Source organism: Cynocephalus volans, chromosome 1 (assembly GCF_027409185.1).
Source record: "Cynocephalus volans isolate mCynVol1 chromosome 1, mCynVol1.pri, whole genome shotgun sequence".
NCBI lineage: Eukaryota > Metazoa > Chordata > Mammalia > Dermoptera > Cynocephalidae > Cynocephalus > Cynocephalus volans.
Genome location: NC_084460.1, coordinates 180,472,586 through 180,489,397, shown reverse-complemented (window position 1 = coordinate 180,489,397; position 16,812 = coordinate 180,472,586). Strand labels below are relative to the sequence as shown.

The 16,812-nt window shown below is 45.0% G+C and overlaps 1 protein-coding gene across 1 annotated transcript in view; it reads right to left on the bottom strand.

Annotated features, from left to right (window-relative positions):
• Positions 1-896: 896 nt before the first annotated feature.
• Positions 897-16,812, bottom strand: part of IL10RB (interleukin 10 receptor subunit beta) — a 30,442-nt gene continuing 14,526 nt past the window's right edge. The window contains exons 6-7 of the mRNA XM_063099772.1: positions 8,086-8,243; positions 897-2,478 (exon numbers count right to left, since the gene is read on the bottom strand). Of these exons, the coding sequence (XP_062955842.1) occupies positions 2,185-2,478; positions 8,086-8,243 (452 nt within the window). The 3' untranslated portion in view covers positions 897-2,184. The remainder of the gene's footprint in view (positions 2,479-8,085; positions 8,244-16,812) is intronic.

Genomic DNA, 16,812 nt, shown 5'->3' with positions numbered 1-16,812 from the left:
CCAGCCCCCAGCTAGCCAATCTTGGCCTTCAACTGTTCTTCCTTGAAGACCTCCCACCTCTGCAGGAAAGTGCTATCTGTCAAATCCCTCTGCTGGGAAACCATGTAGAGAGAGGCCTCCTTCCTGCCTTGCTCCTGCACCTGACTGGGTGGATTTTTAGGACTGAGAAATCCACATCCACTCCATTTCATTTTCTGAGGCCTGTTCAGGGTTTTAGATGCAAACAACAGAATCCGATTCCGGCAGATATTAGCAGAAATGGAATTTCCTAATATGATACCGGGGAGCTCACAGAATCTCTGAAAGGGTTGGAGAAAAAGCTTCAAGGGGGACACAGGAAGAAACAATGTCCAAACCAGATCCAGTCTGGTGGGGACATCACTGCTGCAGTTGCTGAATTCCCTGGCCATGGACACTTTTGCCAGGACCCCTGCCTCAGCAGCTGCGCCTGTCTTCTACCTCAGAACTGGTTCAGAGCCTGGGTTGTGTGTCTAGAGCCTAGCAGCAAGGGGGCTGGGGAAATGAGCATGTGGCATTTGAGCCCCTCAAAAAGGAGAGGGGTTCACAATTGTAAGATGAGAGAGTCTTCAAACATACAAAGGGATTCAGATGCATGACAGGCAAAAAGAACACCAAGTGCCCACTGCAGGAATAAGATTAAGAATGGGATAGGGATAGCTCATTTTTGTCTCTCCCAAACCAGATGCATCCACATCAGGTAGAACTTAAGACCACTGTCCCGTCAACCCCACATGCAAGGAGGAAGAGCTTAACTGGGTGTAGAGCTAGGGCTGGAGTTCACAGACCCCACAAGCCTCCTGTCCAGACTGGGTCACAAACCCTTCACATGCAGATCTAAGAGCTAGGCAACAGGAAAAGATCCTTGGAGCCCTGGGTGAAGAAAACAACAGGCTTTATTTTTAGACACGAGAGCAGTTCAGAGCGGCCTCCTCACACAATGAAGAGCACAAAAAAGTAGCAACAAGCCAAAAAGATACATGGGCAGCATGCCAACTAACTCTACTCCCACACAACTTGTTTACAAAGGATGTGCTACACCACACCCAGCTGGACCTGAGGTGAGGGGGTCTGACCGAACTACTCTATTTTCCTCACACTGGGGAAGGGAATTAATTTCTGTCTTGTAAAACTAGCCCCTGACCAGAGTAAGCCCTTCACAGGTGCTAAGAACTGAAAATATGCTAATGAAAATAATTTAGAAATATGAAACTGTAAAATGAGTATAGGGAAATTCAACAAACTTCTGATCTTCTTCCATGATGCTTCACTTTAAAAATGTCAAACGATTTCAAAAAGCATTGATGGAGCTGCTTTAATGGGCCATCTGGCAGAGAGGAAGGGGTATTTGTAGCTAGCTTATGTTTGTGGAGGTAGAATCATTCCCATGAGATTATGTTGCTGGTAAGAATAGCTACCATTTATTGAGCACCCGTGATGTGTTGGCACTGCAGTAGGCTTTTTTATGTAGCATTACCAATCCTTAGGTCTTTTCATCCTCATGTACAGATGAAGAAACTGAGAGGCTAGTAAGTATCTGGGTTGGACTTCAAAGCCCAGGGCCCTTCTATCCTTTGAAGCTTCCTAGACTGAGAGCTCCCAGATGACTTTAGGACCTCACAGTGCCTGGTTGGCAGCAGGCAGGGACTAAGACATACCTGTTGGATGAATGGACCTCAAAAATGGCAAATGAGAGCCTTGTTCAACATCTAAGAATTACAGAAATGTAGTACCATTAACATATACAATTAAATAGAGAGTAAAACTTTAATAGAGCACCAGAAGTACGTAAAATGTGTACAGGTAGAAAAATAAATCTAGTCAAAATATCCCCGAGAATACAAAAGGTCTGCATCTGTACAGTGCTGTCCTGACCACTTTTGAGGTGAGGGTGTTTTTCAGATGGTCTATTGGCAGTTTGGCAGGATTTTACAGCATCTCCATTTTCATTCCTTTTAAATATTTTTCTCACAATTAAAATGTGGTCTTTATTTTAGTGAGTATAAGAGGCTGAAAATTATACTTCTCAGTGGTCAACTTTTTTTTTTTTTTTAAATCATTAAAGCCTTTAGAAAGCAGTGAGTTCCCAAGATGGAATATTTTTACCAAGTGAATCTTTAAAATCTAGCTCATTGGTTGTTCAGCTATGTCCAGTGTCTGAGAGTTCTAGATGTGGGGTTTGCTCAGGTGATTTTGGAGCTTGTCTGTTGTTCTGATCACCCCATGAGGCAGATGTGAGAAGCAGGGGTCACTGTATCCACCTGTGTGTGATTCTTCCTTAGAGACCAGCTCCAGGGGTCCTGGCCCAGGGGGGGTCCTGAGGCCAGAGCTGTCACCAGGATTCTGCTTGTGGCTTTCACAGTCTTCTGTGATGACGCTTAGTTTGTCAAAAACATCATTCTCATCAGAGAGTGGGAAGGAGAAAAACAGAAGAGTGCTGTGATGAGGGTGGCCCAAAAACTGTGGAACAAAAAAAGGAAAGTTAATTATCAAATTTTCCCATTACTTCTTCCGCGCTTACAAAGATTTTATGCAGGACTCCTGGCTGGAAAACACTATTTTCAAAATGTGACAATAACAGTATGACGGTTCCTCAAAAAATTAAAAGGGATTATAGGATCACCATATAATCTAGCAATTCTACTCCTAGGTATATACCCAAAAAATTGAAAACAGGGTGTTGAAGAGATATTTGTATACCTGTGTTCATAGCAGCATTATTAACAATAACTGAAAGGCTGGAAGAAACCAAGTGTCCACTGACAGACGAATGGATAAACAAAATGTGGTACATACACACAATGGAATATTATTCAGCCTTAAAAAGGAAGGAAATTCTGTTACATGCTACAAGATGGAGAAACTTTGAAGACATTATGCTAAATGAAATAAGCCAGACACAAAAAAGACAAATATAATACGATTCCGCTTACGTAAAGAACCCAGAATAGTAAAATTCAGAGACAGAAGGTAGAGTGGTGGTTGCTGGGGGGAGGGGGAGTAGGGAGTTATTATCTAATGGGCAGAGAATTTCAGTTTCGGAAGATGAAAAAGTTCTGGAGGTGGATGGTGGTGACGGCTGCACAACAGTGTGATGTCCCTACTGCCACTGAACTGTCCTCTGAAAAATGGCTAAGGAGGTAAATTTTATATGTGTATTTTACTACAATTAAAAAAGATATGACAAAAAATCTGCAACTCATTTGCCAAGTGATCACATGTCACCCTCTGATAGTTCCCCTTTCAAACCAGGGAGGAGATTTTTTAGTCTGATCACGATGCTATGGGACTGACATAGCCCGGGTGTCATTTCCTCCAGGAAGCGGGGACGTGGCAGGTCCTGGATAAATGTCTTGGAATAACAAACAGACTCTCTCATGCATCCTTGGGCTGAGTTAGGGGACCCTCTTTGGTGCTCTTCAGTATCCTGCCTGCCCCTCAATGTCAGCCCTTAGCCCTGCGCCATCCAGTATGGCAACCACGAGCCACATGCGGCTACTGGCTGCTTGAGATGTGGCTATTTCGAGTTGACATGTGCTATAAGTGTGAAATACATACCAGATTTCAAAGACTTCATATGAAAAAAAGAATGTAAAAAGTCTCAATAATTAAAAAAAAAATACTGATTACATGTTGAAATGATGGTATTTAGCTATACTGGGTTACATAAAATATATTATTAATTTTGCTTGTTTTGTTTAACGTTTTAAAAATGTAGTTACTAGCAAATTTAAAATATGTGGCTTGCGATATTTTTCTGTCAGACAGTGCTGCCTTAGCACATGGATGGGCACTGACTCCTCAGTTTTGTCTCTCCTGCAGACAGGGCTGGTTAAGGACAGGGGCCACAGTCCAATCATCTTGGTCTCTCCAATGCTTTGACCAGTGGAGATGCCCACATACGCTTCCTGAAATCTCTGCTGATTTCACATTCTCCCTTCTTCATCCTTGTAGGGCCACCAATGTACTTAATTTTGACAACTGGATGGAGAAACATTCTTTAAAGCTTTGCATTTTTAATCCCTCCCCTCCAGGTGGAATCCTTCTGGTTCCATCTTTAATCTACCAGTCTGTTCCTTTCTCCATGTAATTTCCAGACCTGGCCTTTTGATATGACTTAATTTAAGTTGAGGGCGGCTGCACTACCTATTGGTGTGGACCTGTCAGAATTTTCCCTCCTGGGTCTTAAGCAGCTGATGGAGGGAAAGGGGAACTACAGTCATGGACTGCGTATACGGAGGTCCCACAGGATTATAATGGCTACACCATATAGCCTAGGTGTATAGTGGGCTCTATCACCTAGGTTTGTGTAAGCACACTCTACGGTGTTTGCACAATGACAGTATCATCTAACAATGCATTTCTCAAAACATATCCCCTTGTCCCCCCACCCTTAAGTGACACACAGGCAAAGGGCAAAGCTGGGGGAAGGATAAGCTCTGTAAAATTCAGATCCAGTGGATTCGTGAGAACAAGCTGGAAGCTACCCTGATTCTCCTGAGAAAAGGGGAGAGGAGAGGAGAACGAGGAAGATGTTAAATTAAATCTCAAAAAAGCAAGTGTCAGGCTGCATCTCCTGGTTGGACACATACACAGAAACTGGCCATCTCAATAGATCAGTGTTGGATAAACCTCGCTATTCCTTTTCCAACTCAAAATCTCCATCCCCAGCAAATCTCCCAAAACTCAAAGTGATTCTTTGGGTCACGGTTAATGGGTTCTATACATTATGAGTCAAACTGGGGACTTTGGTGATGTGGGGACCCCGATCAGCTCTGTAGTTTCCTGGAGGTTCCTTCGCTCTCATTCCTCTGGTCCTTCTCCAGCACCCTGATCCCTTACTTCTCAGACATCACAGGGTCTCCTAGTCTTGGATGCCAGAGCTCATTCCTGTACTATGCCTGTCTTGGCTTTGATTTGCCTGTCTGCACATTCATTCCCTCTGTCTTTTCCTGTCTGATTAGTCTCTTTGATGGTGAAGCCAAAGCAAAAATAGCAGGTGAATAGTTTTGCTTCCTGTTGGTTCTCAGTTAACAAAACACCTTCTACCCAGAGCAAAGGGCCCACCTCTCTTTGTTCTTCCTGCTGACAACTGTGGCTTCTTAAAAGCTCACAGAGGATTCTTAGTTCATTCTAGAAGATTCTTAGTTCATTCTGGTGCTGTAGTTGTGCTGGTACTTTTAGAAGGTTCTGGCTGGCACAGAATAGCTGTGGTGCAGGGATGGAGGCTCTGTGTGAGCCCAAGAGCAGGGCTTCCTCTCACCACAGCTGACATAGCTGCTGCTGCAGCTGAATGTCTAACCTGCCAGCAACAGAGATCAAGGGTGAGCCCCTGATGTGACAACATCCTCCAGGAGACCAACCAGCCACCTGGTAGCAAATTGATGGGACAGAATCTCTTGCACTCTAGAAGGGACAGTGGTGCATCATGACTGGAGTTGACACTTCTTTCAGGAATGATTTGCTGTTCGTGTCCTTCAGGGCTTTAGTCAGTGTCATCGAGGTTTTACAGAGTGTGTGCTCTCCTGGCACAAATTGCAGCTTGACTTGTGTCCCCACAAAACACATATGTTGAATTTCTAACCCCCAGTACCTAAGAATGTGACCTTATTTGGAATGGAAATAGGGTCTTTGCAGATGTGATTAGTTCACCCTGGAGTAAGGGGAGCCCCTAATCTAGTATGACTGGAGTTCTTATAAAAAGGGGAAACAGACACACACAGGAAGAAGGCTACTACGTGAAGAAGAGAGCAGAAACTGGGGTGATGCTTCTACAAGTCAAGGAACACCAAAGATTGTCAGAAACCCCAGGAAGCCAGGGGACAGGCCTGGAACAGGTGCTTGCCCAGCTTCAGAAGGAACCTCCCTGTCGATACTTTGATCTTGGACTTCCAGCCTTCCCAACGTGAGATGATGTATTTCTGCTGTTTAAGATATCCAGTTTGTGGTACTTTGTTACGGCAGCTCTAGCAACTTATACAGATCCCACATAAAATTATGTCAGACCAAGGGACATACTGACAGCAAAGGAGGCCAGGAGTGGGCACAGGACCCTGGGATACACTGATTGTGCCACATGCTGCACCGCCTGGCTTGTTAGAAGTGCATGTGAGGGGCCAGCTTGGAGAAGATGAGACCCTGTGAGGATGGGGCACTGTCCCTCAGCACCTCAAATGAACCCAAAATCAATGACCATTATGTGATGCTGTGTCCCCAGGAGGGAGAATACACAGGTTCAGGAACCAAGGGGTGGACGTAGGAGTGGCTCTGCTTACCATCACTCCTGGTGACCTACCTACTTGGGGAACCAGTGCTCCTTGTCCGTGCAACGTTAGGTCCTGTGAGTCTGAAGCAGGGGTCAGCAAACTATGGTCAATGAGCCAAATCGGGCTCACCGCTTATTTTTTGTATGGCCCATGAGTCAAGAATAGTTTGAGATTTTTAAATGATTACATTTAAATGGTTCTATAAGTACCTCTATAATTTAAATTTTACCTCTTGGCCTGCGAAACCTAAAATGCTTTTTACCTGGCCCTTTAAGAAAAAGTTTGCTGACCCCAGTCTGGAGGGTTCCCAGAGGGGGTGGGTTTCCTCCAGGGTACAGTAAGAGGCCATTAAACTTTAACTCCTCATGCCAAGAGAGCAGCGGGCAGGGAAAGGAGTCACCACATGATCATCAAGAGGAGACACAGCTGCTGCTACATCAGTATGGCAGCGGTTGCCTGAGAAGGGGCTGGTGACCAGAGGCTCAGTCCTCTCAAGGATGATGGTCTGGATCACCCAGTCAGGCCAGCAGCCCTTTACCAGCAGAGGCTAGTCACGGGTGAGGGAAGAGGCAACTCTTGAAGGGACAGCAGAGGAGGGAAAGCACGAGTGTCACTTGTGTTCCAGAGACCGCTGCAGTGCTGGAGGCAGTTCCTCTAACCTTCCTCTTGTAACCCTCTCCAGGAAAAGAGTCAACTCAAGTCCTGGAGGAGCTGCTCCCAGCAGACCCAAGTGGTCTGAGGGGCAGACTGTAATGGACTCTGTGTGATCTCCCACCTGCCAGGAATACCAGCTGCCCAGGTCTCAGGCCTCACCCTGGTTAGGCCCCCTTCCTGGGGGTGGCCCACATCCAGCATGATCAATGTGGGGATCATAGGCTCGGCCCTCTTGCCTCAGCCTGGGACATCTCTAAAAGGCCATCCCAGCTTGAGAGCCCCCGTGGGACTGGCTGAGGCCTCTGCTGTGACTGTGTGACAGCTCGACCTCTGTCTCTATCCCATCTTGCTACCATCACTCCCTTAGAGGTATTATTCTCAAGGGTACTGCCCACTAAGCCTTTTGAATGCAAATCAACATTTTAGAGTCTGTTTCCTGGGAAATAAGACCAACGATAGTCCTTTTTTGGGTTTGGGCTTGGCATATTTTCATTTTCAAGTGTCAGTGTGTATCCAGAATTTCACTTCTTAGGGCCTCCTCAGTCCTATAGTCTTCAGCCAGGTTCATCCTTTCTTCTTTCTAAATTCTTTTTCTTATTTTAAGACAGTCAAGTGCAGTAGTGAGAAGGGGGAAAGAGAAGAAGGAGTTTGATTTGCAACTGACTGTGACAATCACTTGAGATAACTCACTACCTTCGGACCAGTCTTCTTTATAACTCTTCCGAAAATAACCTTCCTGAAGTCTAGACTACACATCCCAGAATTTCAATCACTCTCCTAAGTTCCAAACCTGAAGAACACGCCTCTTCCTCCCCCCGTGCTCCCCCTCTGGCCATCTGCTGCACTTAGGCTACAGTTTTCTTTCTCATCCCTCCACCCTTCTTGTCCCCTTCCTGCCCCAGAACTGTCCCTTTGCTCCCAGAGGACCTGGGCTCTGGGTGGTGAAGGCTGAGAAGGAACAATGTCCAGGCTGCAGGGAGGCTTCTGGAACAAACCTCCCCCCTTTCCTTGGTGCTGTGCCTTCACCTCAGACCTCCCTGAAATGGGCACAAGGGACTAAACCAGCAGCAAGACGTTGTCCTGACCTTAAAGGAAAACTCTTTCCAATCAGGGTTTTCTAATCCACATCTTGCTCCTTCCTACGTACCTCTTTGAGGTGCTGTGGAAGGGAATTCCTGGTGGAGAAGATGTACTTCGTCTTCTTGTAAATGCACCAAAGCAAGGCAGAGCAGCCGAGGAGCACCAGGAAGACGGCAAAGACGGAGGCGAGGAGGAGGATGGCCGCTAGCCAGGAGGGCATCGTATCTGCAAGGACAACAGGGTAGGTTACATTCTTGTCATGTACAGGGTGGCTCACAGTGAACTTAACAAGTTTGGCCACCACAGTTCAGTGGCAATCCTTGAAAACGGGCCGTACATTCTTCTTGGAAGATGTCTCAGAAACACAGCAGCTGGTTGTGGTATCCAGGGGTTTTCAACAAGTTTCACCCCCTTTCTATCTTCTTCAAAGATTGGTTTCTGGCATTGTTGCTGATATACATAAAAAGAATAACAAGCAAGAATTCTGACCCACATTACCTACTCACAGGGGAGCAATGAGCCTCTCTGTTTTGGATACGCCTCTTCCGCCTTGTAGCAGCAGAACAGACTCCCGTGGGCCCCTGAGCCCGGTTCAACACAGGCACCACAGTGTTTTGTACGAGAACTGCAAAAACTCTCCACATGATGGACTTCATCCAAACCCCTGCACTAAGAGACCAGACCAAACTCCAGCACTGCTTCTAGCTGCCTTAGGCCATGACCCTGGGATGACCCCGCCCTCCTGGAGTTCCTTCCAGAAAAACTCAAAGCTGCCTAAAGAACTTACCATTTGTTCTTGCCAGCACCTGATGACAGGCCCCTGACCTCTCTGAGAGCATTTACTAAAAAGGGCTTACAGCTGTGAATCCTTCCTCTTGCCCTCTGAGAAATAACATATCTCCTACAACCCAGGAATGTCTTTCTCAAGGACACAAGAGCCATTCCTTTGAAACTGTCAGGAAGGACAGGGCCTCTGTCCCCAGGCTCTGTGGGAGGGTAAAAGCCTAACTGTGACAAATGCCAGTTCAGACACAGATGGCCTAATAGCTTTGGCACTGGGCCACCCTCTTGATTCTTGTAATTTTTTCACTTCCCTGATTGTGCTCGAGTCCCCGCTTGCTCCCCGCCAATCCCTCATTCTCCTTTTAAAACACCCAGTCACCTCTTTCCCCTACTGCAGTCATTACTGAATAAAATCTGTTTTTACCACTTTAACAACATCCAGCTTTGTTTATCTTTGACAGAGCCTAGCACGTCCCCCTGGTCATTTGCCGTCCTACCTTCTCTCATTCAGCACCAGGCACCTTCTCCAGCTGCCCTGGGCATCTAACCTCCTGTATTAATCCATTTATGTTGCTTATAACAAAATACCTGAAGCTGGGTGATTCATAAAGAAAATGAAATTTATCGCTTACAGTTTCTGAGGCTGGGAAGCCCAAAGTCCATCTGGTGGTGGTGAAAATGACTCAGGTCTCACATTGCAAGATGGTGGAAGCAGAGAGAACAAGAGACAGAGAGAAAGACAGACTCTCCTCTTCTTTTAAAGCCCTCAGAACCACACCCCTGACCACCATTTTTAATCCATTCACTAATGCATGGTCCTATAATCCAATCACCTCTTCAAGGCTCCACCTTTCAATTACCATAACAGGATCTCCCACCCTCTTAACAGTCACAGTGGGGGCTAAATTTCTAATACATAAAACTTGGGGGACACAATTCAAGCTTCAGAGAGTTTTGGGGGACATGATTCAATCTACTACACCTCCCTACGCCCAACTCCTGCCAAGCAGCACCCCAACTCAAGCAAAGCCCAATGCATCTGGTGCTGAGAGGAGCCAGAAGAACAAAGCCTCCCTGTGAAGAGTGAGTCATTTTATTTATTTATTTTTTTAAAAGATGACCGGTAAGGGGATCTTAACCCTTGACTTGGTGTTGTCAGCACTGCGCTCTCCCAAGTGAGCTAACTGGCCATCCCTATATAGGGATCTGAACCCGTGACCTTGGTGTTATCAGCACCACACTCTCCCAAGTGAGCCACGGGCTGGTCCTTGAGTCATTTAAGGGGAAAATGGCAAATTTGATCTGCCACTTACGCAAGGCAGATCAAATATCCCCGAAATAGCACACTGGTCCTGGAGCTACACCAACTACAGCCACCTGCTGGCATCTTACTAATCACATCACTGGTCACAGTGCGTGGCTCACAGTGGATGCTCCCTAAATATCTGAGGGACAGGTGTAGTGTCTGTCTGGAAAGAAGGGCTGGGAAGAACCTGCAGCATCTTCTGCCTCCCTCCCTTGTCCTCATGGCACTGATGGCACCAACCTCGTAATCTTCCCAGCTCATGCCCTTGCCAGGTTCATAACTCTTTATTCCAGTTCCCCATGAACCCTTGTTTCTAGAGCTAGAATCAAGGGGTAGTTCCTTCTATCCCACACTTTCAGTGTGTTCAGCTCAAGCTTGTCGTGTTTCTTTGTGGGGAATGCAGGGTCCTGCGGTGAAGGGGCTGGTTGCAGTGGCCCGGGCTATGCCCTGGCTGATGAGATGAGCTCAACCGGGATCTGACATCCCAGCTCTTGAGAAAGTTCTGGGGTGGTTTGCGGCGGCGGTTGGGGGCGGAACGTGGACAGCAACGTGGCGGCCGTGCTACTCGTGCTGCTGGCGCTTGCGCTGCCAAGTGGCTGAGGAGACTCTGCGACCGGAGAGGCTGCCTCGTTTACAGGCAACAGCTTTGAAGTATGGAGCAGGAAAAGAACTGTTTCTTAGCTGCAAAGGCGAGTCTCTAAACAGGGAACACGGCGCCGGGGCTGCTGTTGACGCTGCCGGGATCCTGGAGGCCAGGGCCGCGCTGAAGGCGGCCAGCTGCCCTATTCAGGATTCAAAGTTTCAGGCTGGCATAAAAGAAGATTCCTGGGAGCGCCCAAGCCGCGCTGCGGGACCGAGTGAGCAGCCAGCGGCGGCGGCGGCCGAGAACGGGGATGGTGACGATGCAGAGGCAGAGAGGGAGCCGCCCGAGCCCGGCACAGCCCTGTGAGTGACCCCTGGCCCGGCCCTGCTCGGGGTGCAGACGCCCGCCCGGCTTCTGCCTGCCCCACCGGGCCACACACTGGCCCCGGGGCTGCCTCCATTTTCTCAGGTGGTGGTGGCTCCGGGCTGGCTTGGCTAAGCCTGTCCTCCCCGCCCAGCTCGGCTCCTCACTGAGCCTTCCCACTTGCTTGCCCCAGCGCGGGGCTTCCCGGGGCCTGCGGGCCAGCCTCCCCTCCCACGCCCCCCGCGGTTCTCTGGCGGGGCTGGTGGCGTGGGGCATCCCTGGCCAGCATCAGGAGGGCAAGGAAGTACGGGCTGGGCCGACTGTCACTCCACCGCACCCTGGGCACCGGACCCTGGTAAACTTCCTGTTACTGGGAGGCAGATACTATCTCTGCGGCCACCAGTTCGGAAAAACGCCTAACTGATTTCTGGTTAGGAATAGTGTGGTCGGAGAGTTCCTGAGTTCGCTTGAACCTGCCGGAGAGCTGACTGCGGGCGGGCACCAGACTCGGTCCACGCCGGGGGATTCAAAGGTGAACCGTGTGCTGCGGGTTCCTCCCCCGAGGAGCTCACGCTCTGGTGTGGGAGATAAGACAAGTACACAAATAACCGCGAAACCAGGAGGAAGGTGATAAGTCCCGAGAAAGATCTACACAGTGCTTTGCTACAAAGGCACCCAGAGTGACTGGTCATCTGCGCCTAGCAGAAATCTGGTAGACTTCCTGGGCGAGGTGGTGTCGGCAGGGTTTTGAAGGCCCAGCTGATAGATGAGGGCTGCAGAAGACACATCCCAGCCCAGCCCAGTGCACACAGAGCGGGGAGATGTCCAGCTAGGGAGGCGGGGACTCGACAGAAACCACACACCCTGTGGGGTCGCCACTGTGTGATCCAACAGCCCAGGCCAGAGCGCACGGAACAGGGAGAAGTCCTGCACGGGAAGTGGAAGCTCAGCAGAGACCACACACCCTGTGGTACCGCCCTGTGATCCAGCAGCCCAGCAGAGTCCAAGCTGACCAGAGAGGTGGCTCCCCGGAGAGGCCCAAGACCCGAGGCAACCACACATACAAGGCACTAGAGGCTAACTGAGCAGTCACAGAGGTAGCCATACCAAATTGGCAACCACAGCAACATCTTAGTTAGTCAATAGTCTCAAACCGGTGGACTGTGAAACCCCCTGCCACAATGAATAAACATCAAAAAAAAGATACCAGAAATACAAAAAATCAAGAAAGTACACCACCAAAAGTTAATAAATCTCAAACTCTAGATCCTATAGAACAAGAAGCCCTTGAAATGACTGACAAGGAATTTCGAGTGATAATTCTAAGGAAACTGAATGAGATACAAGAAAACTCAGCTAGACATCATGATGAAATGAGGAAAAGTATACAGGACCTGAAAGAGGAAATGTACAAGGAAATCAATGTCCTGAAAAAAAATGTAGCAGAACTTGCTGAACTGAAGAAGTTATTCAGTGAAATAAAAAACACAACGGAGAGTTTAACCAGCAGGCTTGTCGAAGTTGAAGAGAGAACCTCTGAACTTGAAGATGGGCTGTTTGAAATAACATAAGCAGACAAAAAAAAAAAAAAAAAGAAAAAAGAATCAAAGACATTTAAGAAAATCTGAGAGAGATATCAGACAACCTTAAGCGCTCAATATCCGAGTCACAGGTATCCCAGAAGGGGAGGAAAATGGAGATTCCATTGAAAACATATTCAACAAAATAGTGGCAGAAAACTTCCCAGGTATAGGAAAAGTCACAGATCTTCAGATCCAGGAAGCTCAACGATCTCCAAACGTATTCAACCCAAAAAGGCCCTCTCCAAGACATGTTATAGTCAAATTGACAAAACTCAGAGACAAAGAGAGAATCTTAAAAGCTGCAAGAGAGAAGCGTCAAATCACCTATAAGGGAGCCCCAATCAGGCTAACATCAGACTTTTCATCACAAACCCTAAAAGCTAGAAAGGAATGGGATGATATATTCAAAATACTAAAAGACAAAGATTGCCAGCCAAGAATACTCTACCCTGCAAGGCTATCCTTCCGAAATGAAGGGCAAATAGTATATTTCTCAGACAAACAAAAACTGTGGGAGTTCACTACCACATGACCACCCTTACAAGAAATCCTCAAGGGAGTACTGGGTTCGGTTCCTGAAAAATAACTACAACTGCCATAAAAACCCAAGAAAAATCAAAACCCACTAGTATAATAAAAATGGCATTCATGAAGAGAAAACAAACAAAAACGCTATCTACAACCTAAGGAACCAACAAACACAGAAACCAAACAGTAAATCAGAAAGCAAGGAACAAAAGACACCTAAGACAACCAAACAACCAATAAAATGCTAGGAATAAATCAACACCTTTCAATAACAACTCTTAATGTAAAAGGCTTAAATTCCCCAATCAAAAGACACAGACTGGCTGACTGGATTAAAAAGGAGGACCCAACCATATGCTGCCTACAAGAGACCCACCTCACCCATAAAGATTCACATAGACTAAGAGTGAAAGGATGGAAAAAGATTTACCATGCAAACAGAAAAGAAAAACGAGCTGGAGTAGCTATTCTTATATCTGACAAAAAAGACTTTAAACTAAAAACCATAAAAAGAGACAATGAGGGACACTACTTAATGATAAAAGGACTGATCCATCAAGAAGACATAACAATCATAAATATGTACGCACCCAATGTTGGAGCAGCCAGATTCATAAAACAAACTCTATTAGACCTAAAGAAGGAAATAGACACTAATACCATAATAGCAGGGGACCTGAACACCCCACTGTCAATATTAGACAGATCATCTAGGCAAAGAATCAGTAGAGAAACACAAGATCTAAACAATACTCTAGACCAATTGGAATTGGCAGATATCTATAGAACATTCCATCCAACAACCTCAGAATATTCATTCTTCTCATCAGCACATGGATCATTCTCCAGGATAGATCACATATTAGGTCACAAATCAAGTCTCAATAAATTCAAAGAAATTGCAATTATCCCATGTATCTTCTCAGACCACAATGGATTAAAACTAGAAAGCAATAACAAACAAAACTCTGGAAACTATACAAACACATGGAAATTAAACAGCATTCTACTTAATGACATATGGGTCCAAGAAGAAATCAAGCAGGAAATCAAAAAATTTATTGAAACTAATGAAAATCATGATACATCATACCAAAACCTGTGGGATACTGCAAAAGCAGAATTAAGGGGGAAATTTATTGCATTAAATGCTCACCTCAGAAGAATGGAAAATGGCAAGTGAACAACCTAACACTTCACCTTAAAGAACTAGAAAAACAAGAACAATTCAAACCTAAAGTTAGCAGACGGAAAGAAATCATTAAGATCAGAGCATAACTGAATGAAATTGAAACCCAAAAAACAATACAAAAGATCAATGAATCAAAAAGTTGTTTTTTTGAAAAGATAAATAAAATTGACAAACCATTAGCATGGCTAACATAAAAAAGAAGAGAGAAGATTCAAATAACAAAAATTAGAAATGAAAAAGGTGATATTACAACTGATTCATCTGAAATACAAGGAATCATTCGAGACTACTATAAACAACTGTATGCCAACAAATTTGAAAATCTGGAGGAAATGGATAAATTTCTGGACACACACAAGCTCCCAAAACTGAACTATGAAGACGTAGAAAATTTGAACAGACCAATAACAATAAAGGAGATTGAAGCTATTATCAGAAGGCTCCCAACAAAGAAAAGCTCAGGACCAGATGGATTCACAGCAGAATTTTACCATTCAAAGAGGAATTGACACCGATTCTTTACAAACTATTCCAAATGATTGAAACAGACGCAAATCTCCCAAACTCATTCTATGAAGCAAACATCATCCTGATACTAAAACCAGGTAAAGATATAACGAAAAAAGAAACCTACAGGCTGATATCCTTGATGAATATAGATGCAAAAATCCTCACTAAAATACTAGCAAACAGAATACAGCAACACATATGTAAAATTATTCACCACGATCAAGTGGGATTCATCCCAGGGATGCAAGGTTGGTTCAACATACGCAAATCAATAAATGTGATACACCATATTAATAAACTCAAACACAAGGACCATATGATCATCTCTATAGATGCTGAAAAAGCATTTGATAAAGTTCAGCACTCATTCATGACAAAGACCCTGTATAAGTTAGGTATAGAGGGAAAGTATCTCAACATAATTAAAGCCATATATGACAAACCCACTGCCAAGATCATCCTGAATGGGGAAAAGCTGAAAGCTTTTCCTTTAAGAAGAGGAACTAGACAAGGATGCCCACTCTCACCACTCCTATTCAACATAGTGTTGGAAGTACTAGCCAGAGCAACCAGAGAAGAGAAGGAAATAAAGGGCATCCAGATTGGAAAAGATGAAGTCAAACTGTCTCTGTGTGCAGATGACATGATCCTATATATCGAACACCCTAAAACCTCTACAAAAAAACTCTTGGAATTGATAAATGATTTCAGCACAGTAGCAGGATACAAAATCAACACGCAAAAATCAGTAGCATTTCTTTTCTCCATCAGTGAACATGCAGAACGAGAAATCAAGAAAGCCTGCCCATTTACAATAGCCACCAAAAAAATAAAATACTTAGGAATTGAGTTAACCAAGGACATGAAAAATCTCTATAATGAGAACTACAAACCACTGCTGAGAGAAATTAGAGAGGATACAAGAAGATGGAAAGATATCCCATGCTCTTGGATTGGAAGAATCAACATAGTGAAAATGTCCATACTACCCAAAGTGATATACAAATTCAAAGCAATCCCCATCAAAATTCCAAAGACATTTTTCTCAGAAATGGAAAGAACTATCCAGACATTTATATGGAATAATAAAAGACCACGCGTAGCCAAAGCAATGCTGAGCAAAAAAATAAAGCTGGAGGCATAACACTACCCGACTTTAAGCTATACTACAAAGCTATAATAACCAAAACAGTATGGTACTGGCATAAAAACAGACACACTGATCAATGGAATAGAATAGAGAATCCAGAAATCAACCCACACACTTACTGCCATATGGTCTTTGACAAAGGCACTAAGCCTATTCACTGGGGAAGGGACTGCCTCTTCAGCAAATGGTGCTGGGATAACTGGATATCCATATGCAGGAAATGAAACTAGACCCATACCTCTCACCATATACTAAAATCAACTCAAAATGGATTAAAGATTTAAATATACTCCCTGAAACAATAAAACTTCTTAAAGAAAACATAGGAGAAACACTTCAGGAAATAGGACTGGACACAGACTTCATGAATACGACCCCAAAAGCATGGGCAACCAAAGGAAAAATAAACAAATGGGATTATATCAAACTAAAAAGCTTCTGCACAGCAAAAGAAACAATTAACAGAGTTAAAAGACAACCAATAGAGGGGGAGAAAATATTTGCAAAATATACATCTGACAAAGGATTAATATCCAGAATATATAAGGAACTCAAACAACTTTACAAGAAGAAAACAAGCAACCCAATTAAAAAATGGGCAAAAGAGCTAAGTAAGCATTTCTCTAAGAAGATGTACAAATGGCCAACAGACATATGAAAAAATGCTCAACATCACTCAGCATCCGGGAAATGCAAATCAAAACCACACTGAGATACCATCTAACCCCAGTTAGGATGGCTAAAATCCAAAAGACTCTGAATGATAAATGCTGGCGAGGTTGCGGAGAAAAAGGAA